Raw genomic sequence first — 21,826 nt, forward strand, 5'->3', positions numbered from 1 at the left:
CATCTCCCAGCAGACACATTTTTTTTTTCAATCTAACACTCAGGTTTGAAGTATGTCACTTCCGGTTTGAAAATTTGATTTGCTTCAGGCGACATTAGACACAGACTCACAGAGTATGGACTACCTTTCGCAAAAGCAACTGGTATGGGAATTTGCTGGGAAAACCTTGCAGCGTTCTGCTTGAACAGAGAAAGATATCCACATCCGGGCTTTATCACAGCGCAGTCAGACATTCACGTCTGCGATGACCTATCCTTTCGAGAATATTTTATAAAAATAGCTAACATCACACAAATAGCCAGCACAAGTTTCAGTAAACCGAAACCTATCCATCCTTAGCAGCATGGTCATGGATGGTGTTCAGTCACACAAACTTCACTGCGTCCACCTGTTGTGAAACATCCTCTTCAGCAACGTGATGATGACGTCAGATGCGGTCACAGGCCGAGAAACAAGAGCAACGAAAACTGATTTGCCCGATACGATCAGTGTCGCTCTCGCCAATGGAAATCATGGTCTGTTGAAACGAACTACTTCAGGTTCACGCGTGACTGAGCGCACCTAGGTCAGAAAGGAGGGGCAAAGCTTCCCTCCACTGGTCTCAGGGCGATGAAGGGCAATATGGGCGAGTTCAAAGCGCCTCCTCCTGGTTCAGTTTTAATCACGCGGAACGAGCGCAAAGTGTTGCTAGAGCATTGGAGCGTCTGAAACGAGGGTTGGGCTGGGAAGAGGCGAGGGAGGGAATGGGGGGTCCAAAGGGTTGCAGATGACGAAACGAATTAAAGTCAGTGTCCTTCGCAACAGAAACTCTTTTCTCTCTCTTTTTTTTTTTTTCTTCTCCCCTACCTCATCTTTACAGCCAGGCAACGCGATTGCGAGGTCTTCCCTTCCCAACAGTTTTTGCACAGTGAGCACACACAAACTACCTGTGGCTTTTCAGTGAATTTCGCTGGGAAGTCGCCTGCTGCATAGAGAGAGAGACAATGGCGGTGTTTGTTTAGTGAGGGGACTGCCAACAGCCTGGGCTAGCAGATCCTGTTGCTCCTCCACGTGCTTGTCCTGCGATCACCCTGATGACAAGGACCCAATCTTAGCGGTCGGACCAACAATATCCTTTTTGGCGGCGGTGTTGCTGTTCCTGTGCTGAGGTGAGGTTGTAATAAGTCCGTTACAGAGTCGACTGATTGACTGCAATGCTAAAGCCGGTACATGAATCTTTAATTCAGAAAATGTGTCAACGTCAGGTGGGCTCAATCTTTATTTTGCAATCTTAGTCATTTTTCTGACTACCAATAATTTTTTTAAACTGCATTATTGACTTCCAAGTCTTTGAAAAGGCATTTTATACAGAAAAGGCATGGTAGTTTAACAAGCACAAACAAATACACAGAGGAGGAGGAGGAGGAGAGAAGAAGCATGAAATGTGCGTAGTCATCCTGCTGTAAAGTTTTAGGGTCCAGTGCGCAGTTTGCCGTTGGCAACAAAAGGCCTTGTTCTATTATTGGATTTATTGCATGATTTTTCAGTGAAAATGAAAGCCTGAGGTCGGGTCTTAATATAAACTTCTGACATGTCCAATGCATCGTAACACGCTGCAAATATCAAAATAATTCATGTGAAGGAATAAAAGACAGCATCGACACAGGAAACTAAGGTACGTGACATTGCACACAATCCAGCCACTTGGTGCGAACTCACCTGAGATGAACAGTTTGAATGTCCGATCATTGTAACGTGTAATCTTTACGCTTGAATAACGATTTATGTAAACAGAGGAGGTGAGAGGTTAGGAAAAGAGAAAAAACTACAGCGCTTGGGTGAAGAGTGCGATGTTATAAAATTTCATGCGTTTGCGGGCCCGAGTTCTACAGCAGGGGTGTGTAGGGGTAGGAGGGGAGGGGAGGGGAGAGGAGGATCCTTGCTGAAGTAGTTTATGGACAACAGCGCTTACGTTATCCCCGACAGGGCTTCAGAGTTACACGAAAATCTCTCGATCGTGAAACACAAATGAGGAGCTTGAAATACAGAGAGAGGAAGTCACCTCTAGGGACAACATTAAGCAGCCTCCACACTGTTAGATGGCGCTGACAGCGATCCGCACAGCAAGAGACTTTAAAATAAAGAGCGTGAAAAGTTATCATTGTCACATTTTTGTCAAAACTCATTATTAATTGTCAAATTTTGACAAAAAGAAACAAACAGTTATTACTATCAATTTGATGGTTTTTTCCTAATCTTAATATCAACGACTCAAAGTTTCTTTTTTTTTATTTCTATATTTTAAAAAATAGTAATAGGCTAAAGGATGTTGTGGCCTGTAACGGATATATTTGCACAAAGCGAAGTAAATATTTTTGATATCGTTTGTTGGTATTTTTATTATAGAGGATTACATTTTGTATTATCCATAGTAAACCAAAATTACACAAAAATTGAAAACTACAGACAAAATGCTGCTCATTTTCAGTCACACGTTTATTAGCCCGTAGGCTGGAAGGCAAAATACGCGTTAGTCATTTTCATGGACACCTACACCTGTTGGCTTTTATTTTCGCAACCGGTGAAGTGGAAAGACTGATTGCAGCTGAGATTGGTTCCAACAGTTTTGTAGTGCAGTCCGTTTGATCTCTATGATGTGGCCAGCTTCTGAGTGGGAGCAGATGCCATCAATGTTTGTTTTAGACATGTATACGCAAATACAAACTGTGCTTTGCCGCAGGTGTGTATCAGAAACAGATTGTGCGTCTGAACCAGTAATAAAAGACAAAATAAAAGAACCAGTGAAGCGTTTAGTTTTTATTCAGTTCATTTCGCTGGATTACTGAAAGTTGTCAACAATACCATTGCTACCCTGTGACATGTAAAGATTAAAGTTTCCAAGTTCTTCCATACATTAACTTGTATATTACAATTTAGGTGTCTGGTAATACAACTCAACGAAAAAAAATTTTTTTAAGTCTTCTTCCTGTCTACTATGATTCACTCAACCATTCACTTTCACACTATCTTCTGGCATGCATACATTCCGTTTCGCCAAATAAAGCCTTTAATGTGCGCGTGGAAGTAACTTCCGGATGTCAACTGCTGTTTTGTTCGTTTTTAAACTTTTCACGGCGCCGCAACGGAACGCCTGCGTTCACGAAGTCGCTGTTAAAGGAAGCCTGGCACACAAAGGGTTTGGAGTGCCAGCCTGTCCCTGCTAGTGTACATTTTCTGGAATGTCGTTACACACGACTGACTGTCAAGTGGGTGCCGCTTGCCTGTTGCTACAGACATCATTGTGCAAGCCTTTCCAAACGTCTGTCACTTTTTCTAGACTCAAATGATATTTAAAATGTTTTTGAATGTGTCAGACCTAACTCTTTAATCTGGAAGTAAGTTAGTGTGAGATAACAGTTTTTTAAACAATATCCAATAACCGATTGAGTTACTGATCATACGCAGTCGTAAAGTATACAGAATTTTTATATATAAATGTACACATCAGACAGGGAGACGATCTCTTTCTATAAAGCAAAGAGAGACAAATCTGACTATAGAAATGTTTCCAATGTATGAATTGCTTCCCTTTAATCTTTGATCCATTTCAACTAGAGACCGCAATGAACTTTCGCCATGACTTTAAATCCAACGGGCTGCGTAACTTTGTCCAAAATTCATCAAATTTGAGCGCTTCGCCTCAGTCGAGTTAGAAACAGTCGTCTTACAAGTTCTTCATCAACCTTGTCAACTGCTTTTTCTTACCATGTGATACATACATCCACCCAACTTTTATTTTACCTAGTAAAACTAGGTAGCTTCATCATGCTTATTCTTTTACAAAGAAACATTCTTCTTCACGTGACTGTTGACTTAATTAAAAGAAGTAACACCAGATGGTGCTGAAATGTGAGTAAACTGATATTAGAAAGAGTTTACTCCATCAAACGGTGTCAGAGGATGGCCAAAAGGAAGATGAGAACCATTCCTAGCCTGGTTCATTGACACCAGATGCTCGTGACATCAGAACCTCGGTGTATAGATCACTTAGTGGACTTTGTGGAGAGCCAGTGATCTTGCATGCAATCTCGACCACCCTCGTCAAACAAGTTTTATCTTTAAAGCCACACATACAGACTGAATTTTCAAATATTTTCGATCAGGTTAGGATATATTGATTCAAGAACAGAGCCAATTATACAATTCATCAATTGCCTTAGTAGGAACAGGTGCTGATGTGTTTTCCCAATGTTGATGTTTACTGCAAGGATAATTTGCTTTGTGCCTAGATACCTAGAAATTTGCACCAGTTCTACCGTCTCACTGCCAATGGTCACGTGCTTGTGGACAGGTTAATGTTTCCTACATCAAGGACTATTTCTTTAGTTTTAGAAACATTAAGCAGCAGAAAGCTTTCTTCAAACTTGGAGTTTCTTCATCATAAGCTTATTTTGTCTCGCTTTTCTTTTATTCTTCTAACTTTTTTACGCATTTTTACCTATGTAATCAAATAAATCAAAGTATTTAAGCACATGTAAACAAGGGATACATTTTTGATGGGATGTTACTGCCCTTCTTTTCATTCTTACCTAACTCACAGATGCAGACACATGTTTACTCATATCTGCTGAATATAGATGATCTCTCTCGCCCACTATCAATTCTTCTAGGTCACTGTCCTTGGTAATAACTGAGAAAATCGAGCTAAAATCGTGAAAATCGTTTTATTTTTGCATATTTTATATAAAGAAGCTGGGCCAGACCCCAACACCAGAGAAAAGTAGAAAGGCGCCTAAATGACGCCGTGAGTCGCATCAGGAGCATAGACGGTAGGTTATGAGGCTTGATGAGGGGCAAGAGACTGACGAGGGTTTTGCTGATTCAAAGTCAAGGCGACAATCCCTTGAAACGCTCTTCAGAGATATGTGGAGTGTAAAATAGATTATCTCATCTTCTGTCTTTACAAAATCTTTCTTTCTGTAAAGACTACTCATTTCTCATCTTTCCGCCTGTTGCCATTACAATGTCTTCCTCAGATAGGGAGTGGTATTGTGTGCAGAGACCAATGATAACAGCGCCCAAATATAGTAGTTCAGTGGTCAGCACCAGGATTCCTGAAGTGTGGTAAAAGAAATACAGACATAAGTTAGAGCAAGTTCAAATGACATACATCCTTTTAATGTGAAAAGGTATTTATAATGAATTATAGATATTACTTAAACTCAAATCCATGGCAAACCTGCATCCTCTCCATTGCTGATGATGTGGGTTTTCACTCTTGCGGTCTGGCTGTAGGTACATGATGTCTGTATGCAGATTCATTCCATGTGCCATTCACTTGATAAACTCTACTGGCCGTGATCTTGTACTAGTCTGAGGTGACCTGGGGTCACCAACTGTATAGTTGCTGGGAATGTGTGAGTAAGAGAGAGAGAGAAATTATTTTAGCATATACATGTATGAATATTGCTAGTAAGAGTACTATCTAAAATTACCCCTGTGGATAAATATATTGTAATATAAATATATATCTAAATGTACTGTTAAAATATCTAGAAAATATGTCGAGAAGCAATTTTAAAATGGGGTTACATTTAATTTTATATCATTTAACATTAAGGCAGCAGGAGGCTCATATTTCTGCAGAATTTTGAGATCATCACTATAACTGACTAGTACAACACCTTAATTAGTGGATCCTATCGAAGCTGACCTTTGCCATCATTCCTGAGGATGCACAACATGCTGAAGGATCCAGGTAAACAAGAGTAGGTGGCTCCTGTTCAGCTGATGAATCAATAAGTACCTTTTTGCTTGCAATGAAATACAAAGCAATTTAACATAAGACCGGGGTAGAGAATAAATGGTACAGCGCATGACGCTGGTTTCTGTTACCAAAGTTTTGACAATGATATAACTCTATTATCTCTGTAGAGTGATATTTCTGTGTATGGCTAAATATAACCCACTGACCTTCCAGGTCTGTCCCATAGCCACTTCTAGCGTGACTCAAAGATAAAGACAATATTCATAGTACACCAACAGACTAACGACAACGCATACAACTTACATTATGCCCTCACACATGGAAGACACTAAATTCATATGTAATTAGTACACTTTAAGATTTCACATTGAAACGATAGGGATAATTTTACTATAAAAACAATAAAGCATACACAAATTTGCATCATAATCACTTCCGACAGCCTAGCATAGGGATATATTTACTGAAAATACTGAAAGGAAACATTTTTCATCATGAGGTGTCCAAGTGTTGACTGGTAGATTTCCTTTGTTGACAGTCACCATAACCTCGATCAGCTCTCCAAATACTGACCTGGAACTGAAATCTTTCTGCAGACCCATTAACTTTCATAAAAACATTTATTACAATTGAGAGTTCATTGATAATCAACATACAGTACTGCATCATACATTTAACACTTCAAAGATAGTCACTACTGTAAGCAGTCAATTATTATTTTAATATCTTTGACAAAAGGTAAGTAAAAGTAGAAATTATGTTAAAAATCTATTAATGAGAAATGTCTAGTAATTAAGTGTAAATACCTCAACCCTATTTTAGTTGAATCACATTGTTTTTCATTTCATCACTCATATAAGATGGCATTCAGTAAAAATATGGTCAAACATAAATATCTCTCTAACTCTTAGTTTTAGCAGTATCACAGATAACATCTTGCTAGTACAATTACTGGAATCAAAATAAATCCTGAAAATTGCTGAAACCAAAGATATTAAAAGTTACTGTTTGCTGCAACTAAGTAAATAGATTGGGTCAAAATGATACATTTGTTAGATCAAAAGAATAAATTAAGAATAAGAACTTACAGTGTAATGCGAAGAAGAAAAGAAAAATAAAGTAATCAGTCCTCATCAATGAAATAAGTTAACATGTCTAACATATTTATAATAATATAGATAGAGTTAAAGAATGTATCTAACTGACTATCCAACTCAAACAAAAAGTAAAAAAGTATCCTCAGGCATAGCAACAAACACATTTATGCACGCATACCCACAAACAAACACATGAACATCTGAAAATCGCTGTTTAATACTTTGCACACAAACATTTCATATAATATAGTGATAAATAATAGCAATTTTGTATTCAGTTTTTTTGAAGTTCACCTGGCCCATATAAACATGAAATGCTGCTGGTTATATCCATATCAACATTAAGTGGCTGTACATAAGCATCATTTCATTGAAATTAAGGGTCTACAGCACAATAAAAAAAAAATTGGGGTTTGAAACAACATGAAGATATAGAGAAAGTATGCATAAAGCTTTGTAAATTATTTTTAAACATTGGAAGGTTTGTTAAACATTGCATTGCATTAGGTGAATGTGACAGATAACCTCTTGTAATGGACTCATTAGCAAATACTGGTGCAGGTTATTAACATTATCAGAACACAGATACCCAACGCAATGTTATTTTGTATTTGCAAGATAGGGCTGGTGGATCCAACAGGGCCTCGATCTCAAGTTAGAATTGCACTGTGTAGTCATAAAGTAATCATACAAGCATGAAAGACCTGTACCACTTTCTGTTGGTATGTCCCAACTATTTACCTCTACCTAACAAATGTCTATATACACCACTTTTCTACCATGGATTTCCCTACCCTTTAAGGCTTACGTCAAAAGGCAGGAAGTTAGGTTGGGGATTATTCTCTTTATTCTCTCTCATGGTAGAGAGACAATTTTGTATTCCCACTGTTCTCTTGCCTGCACAAGATTACATTATTATTATTAATTAATAATCTAAAATCAGTAACATGACTATGCTAAAAGAATGAGGAAACTATGCCTTTTCAAATAATTAACCATGGTAGACATGTAAAAGTAGTCATTTTATAGATCTTCTTACACTCTCACTATGCCCAGGACATGAGGAAGCTGGTTTCCTGATATTTAACCTGATATATGATAAACGAGAATCACTACAGAACATTTAAAAATAAATATGATAGGCCTAAAACTTTAATACAGTAAACAAGAATATCTACTGGATATTTTTAAATAAACAATTTATAAAGTGAAAACTCACCTGAATACAGTGCTTTAAGGAAATGTTGCAGCAAGATCCCTGAAACTGGCTTAATAATCCAGTATATTTCTCAATCTCACAAAGATGGTGGTTGCCTCAAGCATTAATATAATGCAGGTGCCAGACTCATTCTAATATCAAATTTAAACATCTGGTTCTTATACAGGATATATAAAACTAATGAAAGGGCTTAGGAGTGTGAAGAAATGGATATAGGTCGTTCAGTTCATGACCTGTTCACCATCATTCAAGCAGGCCTCTCTGGAGGTATCTATCCATATATGCTCCCCTCACCGACCAGTACCAGTCAATGAATGAATGACACCGTCTTACAATGCTGCTTCACATCTAATCAGCCATCACCAAATCTGATGAGAATCACTTTTGAAAAAAATTATTGGTGTGATTGAATGAATAAAAGACAAGAGAAAAACCAACAAATAAACAATTATCAAACAGATAATTAAAATATATAAGTTCACAGGTACTGCAAGAGATATTTTTGAATAACTAATCTTCTTACTGATGCAGTTACTGCTGGAAGTTGAAGCTGTGATATTTGAGTAGGTATTCGCTGAACAAGGTTTGCAGGATGCCTGGCCAGGTGTATCTTGATAAGTGTTCATTTCACATGGTGTACACATGCTAGATGTTCCATTAGTGGAATAATACCCAGCAGAGCAGTCCACTGTCAAGTACAAAAGAAAACATGATTTGGTTGTAAGTGTTACAAGGCGCTAGCTATGGACTACTAACAGCGACAGCTTAATTGGATGTGAATGCCGTTCTCTTGACTGAAACTTAATTTTCCTGTAAAGGTTTTAATATTCATCTTTTTTCAAATCACTTTTAATATACGTTCTTAGCATTTCCCAAAACATGGATTAGAGTATGGTTTTTGACACCACAAAGAAAACATGCAAAACCATTTAACTTCAAACTAATCTTTTATCTTAAAAGATGGTGCTAAGCTTGTAAAATTCAAAGCATACCACAAGAGGTGCCATCTATACGCTGACCAGGGTTACACTGCTCGGTCATTGTAGTATTAATGATGGCAACAAATTGCAGCAAATTGTCAGCCTGAAGCAGAAAAAAAACAGGAAAAGAGTGTGTTTAGTTGTTGACAGTATAACAGTAGTTTCCATTGGCATGCAAACTACAATAAAGGGAAAAATATGTACAACTCTAAAACACACATACAATGTATATAGACACAAATGTATGTGAATCTTTATCAAAACACACTTAGTTACACATACACATTCACACACATATGCTTAAATACACAGAGTATATTTTCTTCCTCTTATATTCTTTAATGCCTGCACATGTGCATCAAAAAACGAACAGGAGTTGATATTGTGTACCAGGAGAGATGCATCTTGCTTTGTGTCATAGAAGGCTCTGGTAACAACATCCTGAGATCTCTCTGTGACGCTTATTCCACTTGAATCAGTTCCTAAAACCTCCTCACTGACAGAAAAAAAAACCGAAATACCTTAATATTTAACGGTTACTAGCACTAAAACGGCTCAAAGACATAGGCTAAACTTAAGCTTTGTGTTGCAGTGAGTACTTCTTTATGTCACATTTCATTTTCCAAAAACTTTTATATTAATAGATATTTGTATGTATAAATATATTATTTATTATTTCTATTTCTGATTCTGTGTTTCCATAGAAAACATTTTAACAAAACAAAAATGCCTTTTATTTCATTATAATATCTCGGCTGAAGACTAACGTGAGACAGACATAAGAATTTAGCTAGAGGTTGATGCCAGATTAAAAAGACAAAGTGATGGTAATAGTTTTTCATAGTTCTAAACCTTAAATGAGAGCTGTTATTTTCGAAGCCCTGACAATCCTGGTGTAAGAAACAGATGTTTGCTCAGATTTTGGGAATATAGTTTCTAATAATGAAGTAAGCTCACTTCATTAAAAATAATTTTCACTTATAGGTTATTTTCTGTGGGTGGTGAGAACAGAGTGTATGTATGTCAATGAAAAATTAGTGTAAGCTTATGAATGTATCAGAGATACATATCCATGATTTTAAACTGCACACAGTGTTCCATGTTCATGTATTTACACACGTGACATTGGCAAGTTGTATCAGAAGCATCTTGGTCTGTACTTCGCTTCTTCCTTCGTGAATTGGACAGACAGCCACCAATGAAACGAACGCTCAGATCAGCTTGACAATCTGATGCACATAGTTGTGGGAACATTGCATCAGCAGAGAGAAGTCTGTTTAGGATAAATCTCCTAATAGCAGCTGCTATCTGCACAGTGTTGCTGCAATCCTCAATCTGCATTCTAATGATTGTTCTCATGAAAAATTTTTTGATGACAGGACTGGGTGAACTTGTAGTGCCTGAAATGTACAGATTAATGTAATACTCTTGCTGCACTTTAAATGTACAGCCATATTAGTGTAACACTCCTCATGAGCAAACCTATAAATGTTTGTGAAATTTTACTGAAGTAATTACCATGTGTCTATGTTTCCTTTTAGGTGTACAAATACAACTTGACTTTCCTGGTAAAACTACTATACTGATAACCAACAGGCACAGATGTATAATTTACTGCTGTCTCATTCCTTTTGGATCAATCAAAATAGTCCATAAGCTAAAGTAAAATTATTTCTCATACAATTGATGGAGAATTGATACATCATTTGCCAGTTCTCCAAATATGACTGTTGCTATCCTTCTAGCATGGCACAGCAGTTCTTTTGCAGAACAATTGCTATTAACAGAGTACTCAGTTTGCTACATATGTAATATATATGCTGCTCTCTATATTAATAATATACCACACTACTGCAAATTATTCCTTACACAAAAGATCATCAAAAATAATCTTCGTTTTACCTTCCACAAGATCAATGCAGCGGCTTGCTCCTTCAATAACAGTGGTTTTTCCAGGAAGAACACTTAATACAACTCACTGTGTCATTCTTTTTGCGGTAATATCCAATAACGCATTTTTCACACACCTTAGCTAACGTGCTATAAGCTGTCCCATCTGCACAATCATCTACAAATTTAAAAAAGAAAATGAGAAAGTAAAATATTTCGTTGGAATATCAGAATCTTGAAAAAGACACAAGTTTCACAGAAATCCTAAGACTTCATTTTCTCATATGGGTTTCATCATGCGGATTAGAATTTGAACTACATTTGAATTAGATTGGACTACTCACTGTGCATGAACATGGTAGATCAAAAGACAATGCTCTTTTACCATCAAAAACCTATATATATCCATAATTGTCAAAATACAATGTTCTTTCAAGATTAATACACCATCAAAAGCCTATCTTCAATATAATAAATAGTTTTTTAAATTCCCACAGAATCATTCAACCAATGGACAGATTTGTAGTCTTAACAGGCTGATTTTGCTATCTGGTTTTTTATGAATTTATTTTCATTCATTAAAAATTAACATTTCAAATTTTAAGAAACATTGACAAATAGGTTCTTTATGGAAAATTTCATTTAGCTATGAAGAAACATTATATATTATGATAGGCAATTGCAGTTTGAGCCAAATTTCATCAGTATCTTCTTAGAATATACTTTTAAAATTTAACAAAAAACACTTAATTTTTGTTCAATGTATTTAACCTACAAGTGCATGTCCACCTAAACATTCTCAGAAATCTGCATTGAGCTGAATATTATAACTTCAGCAAATGTTTACAAGTCGATTAGTAGTTGTGGTGTTTCTTGACTTATTTTTCATAGAGTTCTGACTGCAGCTGTGCTAATGTTTGAAATAAAAATTAAAATCCACATTTTTTCCATATTCTATCAGTTTTAGAAATGAAAGAATGAATTTTTGGTCTCAGTTTGGTGCGTACTGACTTGGAAATGATTACACCACAAAATGATTTAGTCAAACTGATGAAACAAAAAAAAACAAAAATCAAGAATCGTATAGTTGATGCATAATGAGTGCTAAATTGCATAAGATCAGTTTCTTCTGGCAATCTCAAGCAGCAGATTACATCTTGTTCCTATAAGACAGTACCTCTGAGTTGGGAACTATTACTAAATCACTGAACTCACCAACACATGATGAATTGTAAACTTGTCCTGCAAAAAGAGTTGTGGTCCCAAACAGGACACTGGATACAACTATCCTGCGACTTCTCTGGCTGATATGTTCCTATTGGACAGTCCTTGCAGCCACCTGGTACCCTGTGCTGCCCCTCAGTACAGTTTGCTGACGAAAAATAACATTTTAGGAATTACACAATAACTGAATGAATCTGAGGAAAAGCTTACAGATGAAAACTATTTGTAGGAGCATACGACATCTGCATTAACATTAGCACTATTTTATCTTTATACGTGCTTTGATATTAATTATCATCATGCTTGAATAGCGTATTACATTTCACTAGGCCATGGATGTGGAATACAAGTGAAAAAATAAGGGTGTAAAATAATAGTGCTCTATCGTGAAAAATAATAATAATAAAAGTAATAAATGTTCAAACTAAATAGCACATAATTGTACTTAGAAGCTTGGGCTTGGCAGTCCTTGACACAAAAACTAGGTTAGTAAGTAGAACTGAAGAAACAAAAAGATGGACAACAATGAGGATGAAATACAAATATTAAAGAGAGTGAAAACACAGAGATAACAGCAGTAGCAAAGTGTCAGCTGAAAAGAAATAAACAATTAAAGGGATATCAGCAGGACAGAAGTATTGTGAGATATAAAAAGAGGACAGAGTGAAAAAAAGAACAGAGATAGCTAAAACGGATTAAAGTAACAGTAAGTGCACTGTGTTTAGGAGTGAAGAAGTGGTTTAATGCATATTTTTAAAAAAATCACTGCTGGCTAAGTAGTGGATGTAAAAAGCAAACAGATTATCATGCATGCATGCCACTCACACACATTACAATATTTTTTCATTGGTAAAACTAGGCCGCTAGGTGAAAACTACTGTGATAGTTTATTCCAAAACATAATCGGTTTACCTATACATTGATTGATGCTGGTAGAAGCTACATCAGTTGTTGTTGAATTGGCAGGACATCTTATACAGAATGAATTTCCTCGCTGGTCCTTGTAAAAGCCTACTTCACAAGGGTCACAACTCTTTCCTGCACTGTTTAGTCGAAATCCCTTCTGACAGTACGCTGCAATAAGTTAAACTCTAACATTACTGCTGCAAGCAATGTCACTCAGACAAGATTTTGAGAGTTTTGTAATCTAAGAACACAGTCCAGAATTCAGAACCAAGAGATAACACAGGCAGCTTCCAGAAGCATAATACCAAACTACAGATTTATTTTCTCACAGTCATATTTTAGGACTGGAATACACTGCACTTCTGTGTCTTAGGACTAGAATGTATGATATGTTATACTATTTTATATTAAACAGCTTAGAAAGCTAGTTCACATTGAACTGAGAGAGAGAGAAAGGTAGGAGGAAGACTGACCATCAAAGTATTTTGCACAAGTCAACCTTCCTGAACACATCGACACATACTAACATGCACATGTAGTGTCTGGTATAAAAAAAAAACAGAAAACAGCAACAAAAAAAAGGAAGCTAATCATTAAGAACAATTTCTGGGCGGCACACATTCACGTGCAACATAACGGTAAATTAAAACTTCGGTGAAGTTTACCTGTACAGTCTCTGACATCCGTGGTACTTTCTCTAGAAGTGTTTGTTCCAGCAGGACATGCTGTACAGTTATACTGTCTTCTTGCACTTTGGTAGGTGGCTAAAGGACAAGGCTTGCAGCTGTCGTTCGTTGCAATATACTGGCCAGGTGGGCAGTCCTCTGAAGTAAATGGAAAAAAACAAAATTACGGATTAAAATAAATTTGGAGAAAACAAATACAAAATAAATTGTCCCAACATGAACCTACAGCTCAAATAATTTTGTAGCTGTTTGTCCTGCATCACCTTAGTTTCAAATTGTTCACACTTGCTGTATGACGGGCTTTGTGGTATTTGTGTTCAACCAGCAGAACTCACTCAGGGTGCAGTTATCTGCACTGGTGGCTCCTTCCCCAACAGTGACGTAGGTGGCAGGACAAGGGGCACAGGGGTCAAACTGCTGGGAGGCGTTGCCGGAGTTCCAAGTGCCTTGCGGACAGGCCACACACTGGCTGACTGTGGAGTTGTACTGTTGTCCAGGCCCACACATTGCTGACAGACAGACATCTTGAGTACAGGCACCATGATGAGTGTGAACAACATCATGCAGATGAGATTTTGCTGAGACAGCGCTACCATTATCGCTACTGTTATCAGTTGATATACTCTGGTATCGTTCTATAAGTCTTAACAGAGGATAACCTTCTGACAAGAACTTTACAAAAATCTGCATTCCTATCTGTGTATAAAAGAAGTGAAAACAGAGACGTCCTTTTCTAACACAGCAAGCAGTCTTACGAGTTTCGTTATATCTTTCTTTGCTTGCACCCACGCACGCACGTTTAGTGTCTAATCAAATGATGATAACTTACGTAAGCAGGCCGCCAGTGATGTTTCACCGTCTGTCTGGTCCCAGTACCAGATGGACAAGCGGTACACTTGGTGTAGGAGAAGGGGACTGTGATTCATTCTGGTAAAAATTTGCTGGACATGGCACACACGAGCCGTTCATGATCACCTGGCCGGCCTTGCACAACGCTAAAATATCAAGCAAAACAGTTCTCAATGTTTGTATGTCAAAACTTTATAAAGCTGTGGCTTAGTGAGTCGTCTGTTACTGCAAGACGGATGAAAACAAAATTTACAAAGCAAGCACATAAAAATGTATTTATGACAAGATGTAATGACTGTAACATAATGTTGTAGTTGAACGCTGCTACAACAAATACAATGTTATAATGGATAGTAATTACATAAAAAAACATAATTTCGTTCTTAAAATTACTTTTTTTAATTGTACATAGTTTAAAGGACTTTTACAAAGCAGTGTAAGGGGTCATGGAGTCTGTTTCTGTAAGCTCTACCTTTAACTGTTCTCGGGAACAGGAGATGTCTCCGGCAATAAAACAGAAACGGATGCAAGTGCTAGCAAGTCTTTAAAGTCAACACATCATGCTCAAGAGAATACGGAACAACACAGCAATGTCAACACACAACATAAGAAAACACACAACATACCTTTAAGAAAAGCCAACACTGCATTTTATAAATAATATCTTATTAATTGGAGAGCACACGTTACTGCCCAGATGCACAGTTTCACACACACACACACACTTACCAATGTTGCAGAAGCTGGCAGACCAAGCCGCAGTGCCATCTGTGGTCATTCCGCTGCTGCAGGTCTGACAGGCCCGGAACTTGTCGTCACCGTTGTTGGTCTTGTATTTTCCTCTGGAACACGGGGAACACGTCGCCACCCCGGGAGTTTGGACCTCGTACCCGGGCTGGCAATAGACTGTGGACAGTATGAACAGAGTAAACTCAATATCAGATTGTAAATATAACTTATGGAAGTATTTTGCTCGAAATTACAACGCAGTCAAATTGCATATCAAATAACCTGTGAGACACATCCACAGAATGATTGCCTATCTTATATAATGTATTAATAATGAAAAATTTTATTTTCTTGGACTTGGCAATTAGGTCTTTAGATGCAAGGAAAAACTTTCACTATGTAGAAATAAAGGCCTCAATAATTATATATATATTAACGACAATCATTTGTATACTTCCATACAGCCACCCTTAATTTCTTCTAAGGATCCTCTTTCTCTAAAGTGATAATACTATGCTTAATTAATTAGCATTTAGGCTCAGAGTGACTGATGCTTTATGTAATATTTATTTAATTCTATCACAATTTCTGACATTAATACATATCTGCAAGGGGAGCTAGTCTCAGTATCTCAGAAGTTACACACGCTAGCCAAATCCCTTACATCTGCAGTCACTGGCGCTAGTGCTGGCAGTGTTGGCGGTGGTGTAGTTGGCGTTGCACTGGAGACACATGTCCTGCCACTTGAGAGGCTGGTAATATCCTACTGCACACTGTACACACTGGTTAGTGCTGGAGTTACGCATGTAACCTGGAGAGCAGGCAGCTGGAAAATCGGATAAGTAATTTGCAACTTAACAAAAGTAAGGTATATACAAGCTGTAGAGAGTAAAGAAACAGGACAAATGTTGAATGCAAAGGTTGTACTTTATACAATGGAACGATTGTTTTTTATTCATCATTTCATAGTGTTACAGATGTAGTCTGTTACTTGTTCATCATTTACTAATGTTACAGCTATCGTCTGTTCGTTATCTATCACTTACTGATGTTACAGTTGTCGCTCGATGTGGAACCGATGCCTGCAGTAGTGAAGGTGGCATTGCACGCAGTACACCTTCGGAAACGATCAGCGAGGGAGTTTGATCGGAAATATCCTTGCTGGCATGGCTGACATATCTGATTACCCAGATCCTCATTACCGGGTGGACACAGGACTGTTAAGAGTGAAAAAAGAACTGATGAGCATTTCAGTTTGCTGTTTCCTCGAAAGAAAAAGGGGTGGACTATGGTGTTTTACGCCGAGCCATACCTGCCACAGAGAAGATCCCAGGACATGACATCTTCACTGTATTGGCGACAAACACTATTTACGTTGGCCAATGAACTGCACGCTTCTAACAAGGCAACAACTTCCTTCAATATATAAAAGTATTGAGCAGTGGTGTAAGAAGATGCTCGGCTTAGGAGGTGAGGGGAAAACTCTATGATGACAGTGAACGACGTTCACATTCTTGTCCCCTCAGTTTCTTTTTTCAGACGCGGTTGCCTCCCTTGGTCCTCTGATTTATACGCCACTGTTGATGTACATAATGTGTAATGCATAACCGTGACATGTAATGAAGAGAAGACTGTGTCATGTATAAGAACAGAACTGTATAATTAATAACAACAATACTGTGTACATAATGAGGTGCCGTCTGGTGTATGACAATAATACTGTGTACTGTAAGCTGTACATGTAAGTGTTAGCCCTTACATTTGCAGTCACTGGGGTTGGTGCTGCCGGTGTTGTTGGTGGTGTAGCTGGTGTTACAGGGGAAACACATGTCCTGCCACCGGCTAGGCTGATAGAAGCTATAGTCACACTGTACACACTGGTTAGTGCTGGAGTTACGCATGTAACCTGGAAAACAGGCAGCTGCAAAATATTTAAAAAAATGAGTTTACCTGGCACTGGAGTAATCACTGCTTTTATACGCATAATGGTATCTTTATTTTATTATTACTGATGAATAATGTCACACACTGACAGCTGCCCATGTGAGGCGGGACCACAGATCATTGAACATGTAGAAAGAAAGAAAGAAATGTGCATAATGCGGAAGGAGAAATGTGCATTCATCATAGAATGTTGATCGTCTTATTTGATGCTAGTTCTTGGCTTACTGATGTTACAGTCGTTAGAAGATGCAGAGCCGGTGGTGACGGTGGTGAAGCTGGTGTTACATGCGGTGCACCTGAGAAATCGGTCTTGTAACGAGTTGGCGCGGTACGATCCTCTGGGGCAAGGTTGACAGGTGTGGTTACCAAGGTCCTCTGACCCCGCTGGACACACAACTGTAACACAAGGACAACACAATTCAACATGAAGCTAACTCCGATGGCCCAACCCTTCTAAATTTTAGTCAGTGCTGTATGTGTACGAGTTATTATAAACACCATCATATCAATTTGTGGTCACCATACACTGTACTAGTCTGCAACCTCTTTCAGAAATGGGGGTTTGTGGTTGAGCTTTAATGACTGATCTGATGTTGTTAAGAAATGCTCTTAAAGGAAGCATTATACAAGAGTCAGCCCTTACATATACAGTCGCTGGAGCTGGTGCTGCCGGTGTTGTTGGTGGTGTAGCTGGTGTTACATGAGATACACTCGTCTTGCCACTTGAGAGGCTGGTAGTAGCCGTAAGGACACAGCACACACTGGTTAGTGATGGCGATACGCATGTAACCAGGGGAACAGGCAGCTGGAAAATTGGATAAGTTATTTGCAACTTAACAAAATCCAAGTATATATGCAAGCTGTAGAGAGTGAAGAAAGAGGACAAATGTTGAATGCAAAGATTGTACTTTATAGACTGAAACGATTGTTTGTTATTCATCATTTCATAGTGTTACAGATGTAGTCTGTTACTTGTTCATCATTCACTGATGTTACAGCTGTCGTCTGTTCGTTATCTAGGACTTACTGATGTTACAGTTGTCGCTCGATGTGGAACCGATGCCTGCAGTAGTGAAGGCGGCATTGCACGCAGTACACCTTCGGAACGATCAGCGAGGGAGTTTGATCGGAAATATCCTTGCTGGCATGGCTGACATGTCTGATTACCCGGGTCCTCATACCGGGTGGACACACGACTGTTATAGAGTGAAAAAGAACTGTTTAGCATTTCAGTTTGCTGTTAAGTCGAAAGAGAAAGGGATGGACTATGGTATTTTACGCCGAGCCATTCTACCACAGAGAAGATACCAGGACACCCCATCTTCACTGTATTGGCGACAAACACTATTTACTTTGGCCAATGAACAGCACGCTTGTAACAAGACAACAACTTCCTTCAATGTATAAAAGTAGTGAGCAGTGGTGTAAGAAGATGCTCGGCTTAGGGGCAAACTCTATGATGACAGTGGATTCACACATTCTTGTCCCCAATATCTCTTTTGAGAGGCGGTTGCCTACCTTGGTCCTCTGATTCATAAGCCATTGTTGATGTACAGTAATAATGTGTAATGTATAACCGTGACATGTAATAAAGTGCAGTACTGTGTCATGTATAAGAACAGAACTGTATAATTAATAACAACAATACTGTGTACATAATGAGGTGCCGTCTGGTGTATGACGACAATACTGTGTACTGTAAGCTGTACATGTAAGTGTTAGCCCTTACATTTGCAGTCACTGGGGTTGGTGCTGCCGGTGTTGTTGGTGGTGTAGCTGGTGTTACAGGGGAAACACATGTCCTGCCACCGGCTAGGCTGATAGAAGCTATAGTCACACTGTACACACTGGTTAGTGCTGGAGTTACGCATGTAACCTGGAGAACAGGCAGCTGCAAAATATAAAAAAAAATAGTTTACCTGGCACTGGAGTCAATCACTGCTTTTATACGCATAATGGTATCTTTATTTTATTATTACTGATGAATAATGTCACACACTGACAGCTGCCCATGTGAGGCGGGCCCACAGACCACTGAGCATGGAGAAAGAAAGAAATGTTGCATAATGCAAAAGGAGAACGTTGATGGTCTTGTGCTAGTTCTTGGCTTACTGATGTTACAGTCGCTAGATGATGTAGAGCCGGTAGTGACGGTGGTGAAGCTGGTGTTACATGCGGTGCACCTGAGGAATCGGTCTTGTAACGAGTTGGCGCGGTACGATCCTCTGGGGCAAGGTTGACAGGTGTGGTTACCAAGGTCCTCTGACCCCGCTGGACACACAACTGTAACACAAGGACAACACAATTCAACATTAAGCAAACTCCAATGACCCAACCCTTCTAAATTGTAGTCAGTGCTGTATGTGTACGAGTTATTATAAGAACATCATATCAATTTGTGGACACCGTACACTGTACTAGTCTGCAACCTCTTTCAGAAATGGGGGTTTGTGGTAGAGCTTTAATGACTGATCTGATGTTGTTAAGAAATGCTCTTAAAGGAAGCATTATACAAGAGTCAGCCCTTACATATACAGTCGCTGGTGCTGGTGCTGCCGGTGTTGTTGGTGGTGTAGCTGGTGTTACATGAGATACACTCGTCTTGCCACTTGAGAGGCTGGTAGTAGCCGTAAGGACACAGCACACACTGGTTAGTGATGGCGATACGCATGTAACCAGGGGAACAGGCAGCTGGAAAATTGGATAAGTTATTTGCAACTTAACAAAATCCAAGTATATATGCAAGCTGTAGAGAGTGAAGAAAGAGGACAAATGTTGAATGCAAAGGTTGTACTTTATAGACTGAAACGATTGTTTTTTATTCATCATTTCATAGTGTTACAGATGTAGTCTGTTACTTGTTCATCATTTACTGATGTTACAGCTATCGTCTGTTCGTTATCTAGGACTTACTGATGTTACAGTTGTCGCTCGATGTGGAACCGAAGCCTGCAGTAGTGAAGGCGGCATTGCACGCAGTACACCTTCGGAAACGATCAGCGAGGGAGTTTGATCGGAAATATCCTTGCTGGCATGGCTGACATGTCTGATTACCCAGATCTTCATTAACCGGGTGGACACACGACTGTATAGAGTGAAAAAAAAAACTGTGGAGCATTTCAGTTTGCTGTTTACTCAATATTAACAAAGAAAGAGAAAGGGGTGGACTATGGTGTTTTACGCCGAGCCATACGTACCACAGAGCAGGACATCCCATCTTCACTGTATTGGCGACAAACACTATTTACGTTGGCCAATGAACTGCACGCTTCTAACAAGGCAACAACTTCCTTCAGTGTATAAAAGTATTGAGCAGTGGTGTAAGAAGATGCTCGGCTGATTGGGTGAGGGGCAAACTCTATGCTGACGGTTAACGACGTTCACATTCTTGACCCCTCAGTATCTTTTTTGAGAGGCGGTTGCCTCCCTTGGTCCTCTGATTTATACGCCATTGTTGATGTACATAATGTGTAATGCATAACCGTGACATGTAATAAAGTGCAGTACTGTGTCATGTATAAGAACAGAACTGTATAATTAATAACAACAATACTGTGTACATAATGAGGTGCCGTCTGGTGTATGACAACAATACTGTGTACTGTAAGCTGTACATGTAAGAGTTAGCCCCTACATTTGCAGTCACTGGGGTTGGTGCTGCCGGTGTTGTTGGTGGTGTAGCTGGTGTTACAGGGGAAACACATGTCCTGCCACCGGCTAGGCTGATAGAAGCTATAGTCACACTGTACACACTGGTTAGTGCTGGAGTTACGCATGTAACCTGGAGAACAGGCAGCTGCAAAATATATAAAAAAATAGTTTACCTGGCGCTGGAGTCAATCACTGCTTTTATACCCATAATGGTATCTTTATTTTATTATTACTGATGAATAATGTCACACACTGACAGCCGCCCATGTGAGGCGGGACCACAGACCATAGAACATGTAGAAAGAAAGAAATGTTGGTTAATGCCGAAGGAGAACGTTGATGGTCTTGTGCTAGTTCTTGACTTACTGATGTTACAGTCGCTAGATGATGTAGAGCCGGTGGTGACGGTGGTGAAGCTGGTGTTACATGCAGTGCACCTGAGGAATCGGTCTTGTAACGAGTTGGCGCGGTACGATCCTCTCGGGCAAGGTTGACAGGTGTGGTTACCAAGGTCCTCTGAACCCGCTGGACACACAACTGTAACACAAGGACAACACAATTCAACATGAAGCAAACTCCAATGGCCCAACCCTTCTAAATTTTAGTCAGTGCTGTATGTGTACGAGTTATTATAAAGAACATCATATCAATTTGTGGACACCGTACACTGTACTAGTCTGCAACCTCTTTCAGAGATGAGGGTTTCTGGTTGAGCTTTAATGACTGCAAATCAGCGCACACGAACAGTTTATCAGGAGAAATATTTTAATTAACATGATACGAGTACGTTTGAATGCAGCACAAGGACATTATTTTATTTTATCGTTTTACATGTTTATTTACGTTTCTTTTACACAAGACTGATCTGATGTTGTTAAGAAATGTTCTTAAAGGAAACATCATAC

The 21,826-nt window shown here is 38.8% G+C and overlaps 2 protein-coding genes across 2 annotated transcripts in view; both read right to left on the reverse strand.

Annotated features, from left to right (window-relative positions):
- Window positions 1-14,027: 14,027 nt before the first annotated feature.
- LOC112560506 (proprotein convertase subtilisin/kexin type 5-like) lies at window positions 14,028-21,821 on the reverse strand. The gene is made up of 14 exons (XM_025232413.1): window positions 21,776-21,821; window positions 21,288-21,458; window positions 20,905-21,051; window positions 19,800-19,961; window positions 19,383-19,553; window positions 19,000-19,161; window positions 17,914-18,075; window positions 17,496-17,666; window positions 17,086-17,232; window positions 16,373-16,543; window positions 15,991-16,152; window positions 15,327-15,503; window positions 14,625-14,743; window positions 14,028-14,444 (listed from the first exon to the last, which is right to left on the reverse strand). The coding sequence occupies exons 1-14, from the start codon at window positions 21,819-21,821 to the stop codon at window positions 14,028-14,030; spliced, it is 2,385 nt and encodes a 794-aa protein (XP_025088198.1).
- LOC112560514 overlaps window positions 19,415-21,826 on the reverse strand; it is a 69,459-nt gene continuing 67,047 nt past the window's right edge. Inside the window, exon 55 of the mRNA XM_025232426.1 lies at window positions 19,415-19,553. The gene's annotated coding sequence lies outside the window, so the exon portion shown is untranslated. The remainder of the gene's footprint in view (window positions 19,554-21,826) is intronic.

Source organism: Pomacea canaliculata, linkage group LG1 (assembly GCF_003073045.1).
Source record: "Pomacea canaliculata isolate SZHN2017 linkage group LG1, ASM307304v1, whole genome shotgun sequence".
Taxonomy (NCBI): Eukaryota; Metazoa; Mollusca; class Gastropoda; order Architaenioglossa; family Ampullariidae; genus Pomacea; species Pomacea canaliculata.